This window comes from Nyctereutes procyonoides, unplaced genomic scaffold (assembly GCF_905146905.1).
Source record: "Nyctereutes procyonoides isolate TBG_1078 unplaced genomic scaffold, NYPRO_anot_genome, whole genome shotgun sequence".
In the NCBI taxonomy this organism is placed as follows: domain Eukaryota; kingdom Metazoa; phylum Chordata; class Mammalia; order Carnivora; family Canidae; genus Nyctereutes; species Nyctereutes procyonoides.
Window position 1 is genome coordinate 67,268,421 of NW_026575140.1, and position 12,583 is coordinate 67,281,003.

General features: G+C 36.9%; 1 protein-coding gene and 1 pseudogene across 1 annotated transcript in view; one reads left to right on the plus strand and one right to left on the minus strand.

The window, feature by feature from the left end:
• ARHGAP20 (Rho GTPase activating protein 20) overlaps positions 1-12,583 on the minus strand; it is a 134,720-nt gene that overhangs the window by 39,133 nt on the left and 83,004 nt on the right. Inside the window, 4 exon segments of the mRNA XM_055306426.1 lie at positions 433-470; positions 473-516; positions 1,398-1,439; positions 8,167-8,316. Of these exon segments, the coding sequence (XP_055162401.1) occupies positions 433-470; positions 473-516; positions 1,398-1,439; positions 8,167-8,316 (274 nt within the window).
• On the plus strand, positions 8,408-9,700 carry LOC129497810 (40S ribosomal protein S4, X isoform-like; annotated as a pseudogene).

A 12,583-nucleotide genomic window follows, 5' to 3' on the forward strand; every position in this document is an offset into this window, starting at 1 on the left:
TTAAAAAAAAAATAAAACCACCTTCTACTTAGGAAGTGACAAGTTGGAATTAAAATTGCTTAATCCTAATAGGAAATATATCCTTGTGAAAATGATTTTACTACGAGCCGCTACAGCTGCTATTGAAAGGATCCAGAAAAACATTAATGCCAGAGGGAAGAAAGAGACATCTGACAAGCAATATTCTTTCCAAGTGTAAATGTGAGATACTGTAGTTAATATGAGTTTCTCTTGCTTCATTTTCTCTAGAGTTTACTTTTCACATTTACAAAGACATACATACACCCAGCAAAATGCATTTTCCCACAATGGTATTTCTAAATGCCTGCCTTCCACAGCACACACACAGCCACATGTCTGTCTGCCTGCCTGTCTGTCTTTTCATCCATGGTGCTCTGCTTTACACAGGGGCTTGGAATTTAATTCACTTACATAGGCACAATTCCCAATGTCCTTGGCGAAGATTTTGAGGGAATGCTCTTCGGGTAGTCCTTCTCTTTCTCTAGATTGATGTATCTAATCAAATGCAACAACAACCCAAAACAACACTGAGTCAGAGGGATTTCGCTAATGGTTTCTTTGAAAATCAATCTATTTTGCTAATATTTTCAATATACTTGTATGCTACGTTTTAAAAGGCAGATGGAAAGACTCAGCAAAATCTGGTTATATATTATGTTGGAAGAGAATTAAAAAAATTCTCAGGACATGAGGTGTATGGGCACAAAAAAGAGTGGCAGACCCACTTCAAGTGAGGTCTGAGCACCACAGTCCGCTTTAGGCACCTCTGAGTGGTGTTTCATCCTCCAAGTTCCCTACCTTCTCTGGACAGGAGACAGTACAGGAGCAGATAGGACACTTTATTACGCCAAACCAAGACAATGGTTTTTTACTTCTCTTTAGCTCTGGGTAGAGCATGAATCTTCCCTTAGGAAGGCAGTGAGGGGAGGAAGGAAGGGTTATGGAAATAAGACATGAACCTAAATTGACCAGTTAGTCTGTACACTCAAAGGTGAGGTAATAATTGATCTTTGAGATGACTGGCAGAAAACCTTCCATATATAGAAACTTAGTACATGCTCTGAGGAAACTGCTCCAAATGCTGGGTTGGAGACATGGAGGTAGGAGAGATTACTGACTAATTTCTGTCTAGAATGCTATAACTAGGCCTCCATGTTCTCTTTCCTAGAAAGTAAGGGATACATGTAATGAAGAGAATATTGTTTACAGCAAGTAGTAGCCAGTGTACAGTTCAAACAGTAATTTATTTTGAGGATAAATGAATAATTTCTACTAAGGAAAAGACAAATAGTTTGGGGGCATAATTCTGCAGAGAAGAATTTAATTCTTTTAAACTACAGATTAAAGATAAAGAATATGTACATTGAAAAAAATACCTCTGAAGGAGAGAGAGCCATTTGTCCTTTTGTTCTGGAGAACTGCAATCAAAGAAAATAGGAGAGAAAAATTAAACATGTAACACATTTATGCTAACATATCTGAGACTGTCAATCCAGACAAAATATCAACAGCCTGTTAAGAGGCAGCCACAAGCCATGGCAACTCTGGTCTAACTGAGCTCTGGGGAATCTGCAGGGGGAAAATCTCCAATAGGAAAAACTATATGGTCAAGTATAGTTCTGTTAAAACCTCCTGAATGGATCTAAGATAGGGCCATTTTCTTACTTTATGGCTCTTTTACAAGTATAGCTCTCATGGTGGAATGAATATTTGATCTGGAGTCTAAACACCTGGTTTCAAAAACACATGCAAGCTTTGTGATGATGAGTGGATCACTTCACATCTCTAAGCTTGCTTCCATATCTGAAAAACTGGGCTAATTGTCTCAGAGTGTTTTTGTGGCTTTAAGTACCATACAAACAGAGAGTATACTCAATTTGAGATTAAAGAGAAATTTGGCATATTAACAAAAACATCTTGGCCCAGAAACCAGTTTCGTGTAAGGAAAAGAAACATTTATACATATAGCAGGATTTTAACTGAGTAAATTATTTCACAGAAAACCTATTCTTAATTATTACAATCTTCTTAGACCAATTCATTTACGACTAAATCATTATTAATAATTTTTCTGAAGCTACTGCTACATTTAATTCTTAAACTTAAAAGTAATTCAGTGTTTATTTCTATATGATCTTGTTACTCACTAGCTTTTAAAGTCATACTTCAAATCTTCTTAATGAAGCTGGAAACCCTTGCTGTTTTCTTGTTACAGAAAAATACACTTAAGTATTTGTAATCTGTTTCTAACTCTGTTGCTTACCAATTTTCTCTATATAGAATCTCCCAGGATTGGGCATTAGAAAGTGCACTACATCTCCTTTACCACTGACCATACAATTTTCATCTTCCATTGTTCCTTAGAACACTTTGGTGTATTCACCCTTCTTGAACAGAATATTTTCTAGGTTCATTTGTGTCAAATCTTGATTTAGCAAAAAACTTGAAAAATCGGTGTTTTCTTTGGACCTGTGCAGTTTTTTCAAAGCAGCTAAAGAAAATTACCCCTTTAAAACACTTTGTATTTTTTTTAACTTTTACTTTTTATTGACATGTACGATACACAGAAAAAATTGTATAATGCTTACATGTACAGCTTGAACACTTTTCACAAATTGAACACATCCATGTGACTGAAACTTAGATTATGAAATAGAAAATCACCTTGAGAGAATGGTTTTTGTTCCTTTTCAGGCATGAGTTGCCACTATCCTGACTTCTAATAGAACTGGATAGTTATTGTTTTATTATAAATGTAACCATACAGTATGTACTATTTTGTATCTGGCTTCTTTCATTCAACATTATATTCATGAGACTTATTCATATCACTGCAGGTGGTGTTAGTCTGTTCCTCCTCATTGCTGCACAATGTTCTACTGTTTAATATACAGCATACATTACTTCAAAACTAAGTGATTCATGAAGTGTGTCGGGTTAACTCACTGAGATTGACTTATGTAGTCTTATGTTTTACCTTTTCTCCTACTCTCTGCAAAAAGAATCTAGAACTCCTCTTTCTTTAGTGATTCTTAATCTCAGGCATCTTTACCAAATTAAAAACAAAAGTACTCCAAAATCAAGGCGATCTCAGAGTTTCACCAAGACCTAAGCTCGTGTGATAAGAGCAAGAGAAGGAGAAAGCAGTATATTTTCAAGAAAGAGAAAAGGCAAGGCAGATTGGAAAGAGACCCTCAAAACTGGGAAGGTCTGTTACCCTGAGAGTGAGCAGGGAACCCGATGTTTGTCAGCTGAGGTGCGTCTGGAGAGACAAAGACCCCACAGCCAATGACTGTGAGCAGCAACCAGGGAGGCCTGCTCCTAAGTATCAGCAAAGATACCCATACCCTACAGGTGGCAAGGCATCAGAGAACATCTCTGAATGTAAAGGACACAGAAGAAGGTAATGTCAGTAGTGATTACCACAGACTGAAGGTCAGTGCCTTTCCCCTGTTTGGAAGACATCACGGAGATCTGCTGGCACCATGGAGGCTCAACACGGGTTTGCATTTCATCCATAAATAGACTTTTCTTGCCTTTCTGAGTTTATGGAATAAGATTCCTGCTAGGTTCTTAAGTTAAAAGTTTCATTCTTCTGATTCCTCTTATAGACTGTTCCGTCAGATTTCCGCACTTCCTATGTCTTTGGACAATGTTCTCATTTTGTAGCTTAGTTATCTATCAAGAGCATCTTGATACTGTTCTTCAGGCAGTGTCTGTTCTTCAGGCAGACAGAGATCCCAAGTCTGAGAATCAGATATGAGCTGTAGGACTCCTTCTGGCCATTTCTTAGATGTGATAATCTATTTGTGTGCTAAGGGAAAGCACGAGAAGTTCACATTTATGATTTGCTCCTCCTTAACTTGACACAGCTGGGAATTTCTCACTATTGTGGCAGCTGTCAGTCTTATATCTCAAAGATATTAGTCTTTACATTTTTGGTTTCTTTGCAGTATTACAGTGTCTGGCTAGGAGAGCCTGCTTCTCAAGCTGCTAGACTGGTGGTATTTTCAACTGATCATGACCTAGATTTTTCTTAATATTGACTGACATATACCATTTCTGATGTTCTTCAATCCTTCCTAAAGATCCAAGCTTCTTTTTGATAAAATTTCACTTTAGGCTGAAAAATTTCTGTCAGTGTTCTTTCTTTCTTTCTTTCTTTCTTTCTTTCTTTCTTTCTTTCTTTCTTTCTTTCTTTCTTTCTTTTTCTTTCTTTCTTTCTTTCTTCTTTCTTTCCTCTTTTTTTTTTTTTGGTAGCAAAGTTCTGCTGGAATAAGTTCTCAGAGTTAAAAAGAATTTTTTCACTTTCATTTTTGAAGGGCATTTTTGCTGGATATAGTATTCTAGGTTGGAAGTTTTCTCCTCCAATGCTTTATTTTTTTATTTTTAATTTTTTTTCCTCTAATGCTTTAAAGATGTCATTCCATTGTCCTCTGAAATTTTCATAGTTTCTGATGAAAAAGCCACAGTGATGCAAATTCTTGTTCTCCTATATGCAAGGTGTTGTTTTTCTCTGGATGTTTAAAAGATTTTCTCTTACCTTTGGCTTATAGCAGTTTGTCTATAACATGACCAGGTGAAATTATCTTCATACTTCTGTTTGGGGTTCACTGAGCTTACTAAATCTCTACATTTACATCTTTACTGAACTTGGGAGATTTCCAAATTAGTATTTCTCCAAATACTCCATCCATTCCCTCTCTCTCCTCTTCTGGAGTTCCAATTACATGTATATTGTATCTTTTGGTATTTTCTAACAAGTCCAATGCATTTTGAATTAAAAAATGTCTGTTTTGGAGGCACCTGGGAGGTTTAGTCAGTTAAGTGTCTGACTCTAATTTCAGCTCTGGTTGTGATCTCAGAATCCTGAGATCAAGCCCTGCACTGGGGTCTGTGCTGAGTGTGGAGCTTGCTTAAGATTCTCTCTTTCCCTCTTTCTCTGCCCCACCTCAAATAGATCAAAACATAATTTTTTTTAAAAGGTCTGTTTTCTTTTCTTTCTTTTTTAAGATTTTATTTATTTATTCATGAGAGACACAGAGAGAGAGGGAGGCAGAGACATAGGCAGAGGGAGAAGCAGGCTCCATGCAGGGAGCCTGATGTGAAGCTCTGTTTTCTCTATTCTTCAGACTGGACAATTTGTATTGATGTAACTTCAAATTCACTGACTCTTTCCTCTTTCATTTCCATTCTGAAACTAAGGCTACATAGGGGATATTTATATATGTAGATATAAAATATTTAAGATATTGCAGTTTTCAGTTCTAAAATTTTCACTTGGTTCTTTTTAAAATTTTCTATTTCTCTGCTGAGAAATCTTTTCATTCATTTCAATTGGCTTTTCTTTTTACCTAGTGAGCACAATTATAGAAGTTGGTTTAAAGTTCTTTTCTTTAGGATTGGCCTCTACTGATTATCTTTTCCCTTTTCTGGTTCTTTGTATGTCAAGAAATTTTATATTATACTCTGGATATTATGAATATTTTGTTTTGGAGACTCTGAGTCCTGTTATATTTGCAAAACAGTGATGTTTTTGTCATTAACAGTCAACTCACTTGATTAGACTCAAACTATCATTAACAGATACCTAACTTCATTAGACTTAACAGCACCTTGGCCCAATTCTTTTAGCCTTAGCTTCAAGTTGCTCTGAGTCTGCTCCATGCATGTCACCAATCAGTCCATATACAGAATTTGAGATTTCCCTCCTCTGACATCCTCCTTTATGACACTTCCTCCCTCACTCTCCTGTGGCTATGGCTGACTCAGACTCTGTACTCTTGTGGTTTGGCCAGAAAGACTGGGGGCTTCTGTAGGTTTAGTTCCTGATCCATGATATGACTATAGCCTGCCCTTAGGCCAATGCCTCAAACCCAGGAAACTCACCCAATGATGGTGCCTCCTTCCAAGTTTCAATTCCTCTCACAAATATGCCAGCTTCACTCTGTAGAACCCTTATGTGGTTGTTCTTGTTTGTATTTTGCTCAGAATTTATAGTTGTTATCTGTAGGGTGGTCAATCTGCTAAGACCTCACTCTGCCATACCAGAGTCAGAACTCTTCTTTTTACCTTTTTTTTTTTAAAGATTTTATTTATTTGAGAGAGAGAGAGAGAGAGAGAGAGAGAGATCACAAGCAGAGGGGAGGGGTTGAGGGAGAAGCAGACTCCCCACTGAGCAGGAAGCCTGATGTGGGGCTCAATCCCAGGACTCTGGGATCATGACCTGAAATAGAGGCAGAAGCTTAACTGACTGAACCATCCAGATGCCCAACACAGCTTTTTTTTCTTGAAATACTCTTTTAGTTTTAAAAGAAGTTTAAACTTTCAGGAAAGTTGCTAAGATAGTAGAGAGTCCTTGGGTACCTCTCACCTTTCAGTTTCCTAAAGTTATCCTCTTATATGGCACACCTGTAAAACCACAAAACCAATATTGGTACATTACTATTAACTAAATTCTTGACTCTTCAGATTTTGCAGGCTTTTTTTTTTTTTTGTATATTTTTTTATTGGAGTTCGATTTTCCCAGTGCTCATTCTGTCAAGTGCCCTCCTCAGTGCCTGTCATCCAGTCACCCCAACCCCCTGCCCACCTCCCTTTCCACCACCCCTTGTTTGTTTCCTGGAGTTATGTGTCTCTCATGTTCTGTCATCCTCACTGATATTTCCCACTCATTTTCTCTCCTTTTGCCTTTATTCCCTTTCACTATTTTTTATATTCCCCAAATGAATGAGAGATTTTGCCAGTTTTTCCATTAATGTACTTTCTCTGTTCTTGGACCCAGTCCTGGATAACACATTGCATTTAGTTATCATGTCTCCCTAGTGACTGGTCTATGGCAGTTGCTATATCTTTTCCTGTTTTTTGTTTGTTTATTTTAACCATGATAATCTGGAGGAGTGCTTGTCAATTTAACCTATAGAATATCCCTCAGTTTGTGCTTGTGTGAGGTTCCTCTAATGTTTGGGTTTTGAAGAATAACACAAACGTGAATTGCTCTTATCATCACATTATATCATGGGGTACATGGCATCATTCGTGATGTTAACCTTAATCATTTGGTTTAAGTACTCTACTTTTTGAAGAATACAATGTATATAAAACTGTTTCCATATATTTACTTCTTCTTAAAACAAGTTTCATGGAAACTCCTTAATTAAAGACATCATGTATGGGGCACCTCAGGTGGCTCAGTTGAGAATCGCCAATTTAGCATGTTCCGCATAAGATACAGAGATTTCTCTAATCCCATCCCAGTCAGGAGGTGAGTCTTAGGAAACTAACTTTCACTTCCTGATTCATAAATTTGCTTTTGATGGTCACATCTCTATGCCAAATAAGAACCTGATGTTCAGTTCAGGCACCCCATTACTTCATTACATTAATTTTATTTCTATCATAAAAAAACTAGTTCTTTAGAAAATCTGGGAGTATGGAGGTGCCTGGGTGGCTTGGTCAGTTAAGCATCTCACTCTTGATTTCGACTCAAGTCATGATCTCAGGATTGTGAGATTCAGCCCAGCATTGGCCTCTGCACTTAGTGGGGAGTCAGCTTGGGAGTCTCCCTTTCCCTCTCCCTCTGCTCGTCTCTCTGCTTGCTCTCTCTCTAAAATAAATAAATAAAAAATCTTAAAAAAAAGAAAATTTGGAATATAAACCAGTTATTCAAACTTAACTGAACTATTTTATAAAATTTTTCAGTAGAAGTTTCTTTCAATGGGTTGAAAAGACCAACTCGAAAGCCCACGCTGTAAAACAATACTTGAACATGAGGGATGGGGAGACTGGAGAGAGGCGGTCCTAGAGCTCTGACCACTCTAATCCTCTCCCACAGTCCGTAGGTGTTTCAGCAGAGCCCCCGTAAAAATTACTGGTCAATTCAAGCTAAATGCCTCCATGGTTCTCAATATTTACCATTACTCTCCACATACTTGAATAAGAAACTCCGGGGGAGAAGTGAAAGGTATTAAAGTGTCTTTACTGGGGGTATGTCAAAAGAAGAGTCACTAACTTCCGAATAACTTAATTAGAATAAAATATTTTCAAAAATCAGAACAAAATCTGATTAGCTTTTTCTTGCCATCCTAGAAACTATCTCATTGACAGTGTTATACATGTAAATACAGGAGAAGCTATGGTTCTTACCTGAAAGTGGCCACAAAGTTCACTGTGGGCCAGCCCAGGACAAAGGACTTCGTGGCATTGGTGTTGCCTTCTCCCACTTCATCCACACAGCTTGCTGTCCACATGTCACATAATTTTATTTTATTTTTTATCTTAAAGTTGTTGTTGTATCTAGAAAGATACAAACCAGACAACACTTATTTATTTCTTAAATTTTATGAGAGCTTCTTTACTTGTGATAACAGGACAGTTTCCAGTAATCATGATTAAAGAATGTCTTATTCATTGTTGGTAACTTCAGTGCCTACCACAGGAAACTGTTAAGATGCTTGGCTACCTTTGGCCCAACAAGGCCTTTGGAACATTTGGTGTATAAGGCCTCATGCTTACATTTATGGGCAGCAAATAGCCATGAACTGCCTACTTTATTTTTCCATGTTGAACATTGAGTCTGGATTAAAAATCTAATTTTAAATCTACTGCTGTTCTAAAAAATTTATTTTTTATAACTTGCCTACTCCAAAAAAAGTTAAGTGGCTGAATAAAAGATTAAAATACACATTATTCATGAAAATATTTATAAAATTTTCACATTAAGAGAGATAGATGCACTTAAAATCTATTATCCAGAATTAATTAGAGGAATTTTTAATATATTTCCAACTAAATGGTTACAAGATTTCCTAGTCTTTACAAGCAAAGTTTAGTTTATGTTTCCTTTCTTAAGATTTTGTTTATATCTTTTCGTGCCTAGCGCAACCATAGCTCGTGGTCCCAAGAAGCATCTGAAGTGTGTAGTAGCTCCAAAGCACTGGATGCTGGATAAACTGACCAGTGTGTTTGCCCCTCGCCCATCTACTGGCTCCCATAAGCTGAGTGAATGTCTTCCTCTCATCATTTTCCTAAGGAACAGACTTAAGTATGCCCTAACAGGGGATGAAGTAATGAAGATCTGTATGCAGCGTTTTATTAAGATTGATGGCAAAGTCCGAACTGATATCACCTACCCTGCTGGTTTTATGGATGTCATCAGCATTGACAAGACTGGGGAGAATTTCCGTCTAATCTATGACACCATGGGTCTCTTTGCTGTTCATCGGATTACACCTGAGGAGGCCAAGTATAAGTTGTGCAAAGTGAGAAATATCTTTGTGGGAACAAAAGGAATCCCTCATCTGGTGACTCATGATGCTCGCACCATCCGCTATCCTGATCCCCTCATTAAGGTGAATGACACCATTCAGATTGATTTGGAGACTGGAAAGATTACAGATTTCATCAAGTTTGATACTGGTAATATGTGTATGGTGACTGGAGGTGCCAACCTGGGAAGAATTGGTGTGATCACCAACTGAGAGAGACACCCTGGTTCTTCTGATGTAGTTCACGTGAAAGATGCCAATGGCAACAGCTTTGCCACCCAACTCTCCAACATTTTTGTTATTGGCAAAGGCAACAAACCATGGATTTCTCTTCCCTGTGGAAAGGGTATCTGCCTCACCATTGCTGAAGAAAGAGACAAGAGACTGGCAGCCAAACAGAGCAGTGGGTAAAATGGTCCCTAGGTGACGTGATTGGAAGTCTTTATACTTAAAGATTCTATGGCACGAAAAAAAAAAGATATTGTTTATATCATCTCCCCTTACATTCTGGCTAAAATGAAAAAACTATAGACTAAAAACAGACCCTAAACTAAACTGGAAAAAAAAAAAAGAGGCAGGAAGTACTATACTTAAGTGGAGTTAACACTTACTATTTATCTCCAAGGACTCAGAAGGTGATCTACTTCAAGTTGGCAACAATATTGCTTTTTGGCAATTTCTACCTAATTTCCCTTAGAACCTGATACTGAAACCACCATTATCTCTTGACCTAAATTCACAGATTTAATGCTCATAATGGACCCAAGACTTAGTATGAAGGCACTGGGAAAGGTAAGAATGCTCAGGGAAACCTGCAGACTTCCTACCATTCAGAACCATTTGTGGAAATAGTAAAAGGTAACATGAAATCAAAGATACTTCATATGGCAGTATTCCTAAAACTCCATGGAATATTAAATCCAGAACTCTTCAGTAGGATTTATAAAATGAAAAAGGATCCTTCAGGAACTATACATGTAGGATAGTCTAGATTCTAAGCTTCATTTATACTTCCCCTAGGGCACACTTAATTTAAGTGTAATAGGAAAGAGACTTGTGACATAATGATGTCTTTCTGTTTCATTTGAATATTTTTCATCCTGTTGCTACGAATCTTTAGATTTTTAAAAATGACACAGACTCAACTGAAGATAAAATCTTATTTTTTATTTCCTCGTTAAAAAAACTTATTTTTTGATAGCAACTATTTAGGAAATATAAAACTGAAACTATAAATCTTTTGGAAAGAAAGGTATATTTTCATTTCTCTTTTCCTAATGCAGGTCTCTCTCTATATCAGATACTTCAGATACCAGGTGAGAACTTTTGACATTTACTGCCCTGGAAGAAAGTCATTGCAATGATTCTTTCCCTAGATCAATAAAGTGTCAAGATTATCCACCTTTGGATACAAAAACCAAAAATTTGTCTGAAAGTGTAAACAATCATTTCTGTTCTACTGGCTTGTATTTACTGAGAACTTCCCATGTGTCAGTCACTGTGGTAAACACTTTGCACATATTTGGTTTAACCTCATTTTATAGATGATGGAGAAATGGAGCCATAGACAGATTTAGCTAAGTAACTTGGCAAAAATCAAACAGCTTAACTAGTGCAGCTAGAATCTGAACTTGAGCAGTGTTGACTTCTGAATTTATCTAATACCTTTAACTAAAAATCCCTGGATATTGTTGGTCTTATAAGTATCTGGACGGATATCTTACCATGAAGTTCCCTTCAGCTTTTCTATTTTGAGCCTCATTTTTTAAAAGTTTTATTTATTTAAGTAATTTCTACACCCCATCTGGAGCTTGAACTCATGCATGACCCTGGAGATAAGAGTCAGATGCTCTTCTGACTGAGCCAGCCAGGTTCCTCGAGTGTTACTTTTGTCTTTCTATGTACCTACAAGGCTTTCTGATGAGACTGTTTACTATGGAGGTAGAGAGGAATCTCATAAACACTTATGCCCACAAAAATAAATGGATGAGTTCCAAAATACTTAAAACTAGTATTAAATAAAATTTTATATTTAGTCCTCGAGTCATAGTGTGCTTCTTCATATTTTTCATGCTCAATTTCCAATAGTATTAGTCTATTCTAATAAATATCTAAAAGTATAAATCTAATGTAAACTGGCTGAAAAAAACAAATTAACAACCTAACTATTTCCACAGAGTAGTCCCTTACTACAAATTTATTAAGATGAGGAATCTATTTCCTTGTTTTCCTGTGTTCCAATCTTTATACTGGAAGCAATCCCAGTAACTGTTGAAATATACAGGATTCTAAGGAAATTTCCCTCCATTTGGAGATGGAAATGTTTTACTAAGTATGTTCGGGATAGAGAGCATGGTGTATTCCACAAGTATCTGATGGTAAATTCTCCTGATAATGAATAATAATCAGAACTCCATTTTTCTCTTCATCTTTTTGACCTAAATAAAACTCATCATATTTCCCTACTTGCTCAGAAAATAAAATAGGGGGATCCCTGGGTGGCGCAGCGGTTTAGCGCCTGCCTTTGGCCCAGGGCGCGATCCTGGAGACCCGGGATCGAATCCCACGTCGGCCTCCCGGTGCATGGAGCCTGCTTCTCCCTCTGCCTATGTCTCTGCCTCTCTCTCTCTCTCTCTCTCTCTCTCTCTCTCTGTGTGTGTGTGACTATCATAAATAAATAAAAAAAAGAAAGAAAGAAAGAAAAGAAAATAGGAGTATCTGTGAATGCATCAAATGTTATTTATGAGAATGACCAGATAATGATAAATTCTGGTCAACATTTTTTTTAAGGCAGCAGTATTCAATACTAATGATTACCTTCTCAAATCTAGATGTCTTCTCTATCTCGAGAGTCTTGGGCTCATGCCCACCCATTCCCCAAATTAACTTAGATCACTCACACTTCTTAACGTCCCTAGTAAATGTAGAAAGTACTTAAAATAATCTTTCATGGATTGACTCTCTTAAATAAAAACACAAATCAACTGTTAATAGGTTTTGTCACTTCATAAAAACATTTAAGTAGACACAGAGTTCTTTCAAAAGCAGCATATGAAAAAAAAGGTATATATCTTATGTGAGGAAGGGGACTGTCAAAATAAAAAATCAGCTATAAAAGTAGGTGAGGGGCACAGATTTGACGGTATATTTAAAACAGCAATTTTCTAGTGGTAAAGAAACTATCTTTATATAAAAGGTTTTTCAGCAAAACACTATATGGGTTATATAAAACAACTTGGACATTAGCAAAATACAAAACAATAAATGACAGGTAAGAAAATGAAAATCTTCTACTC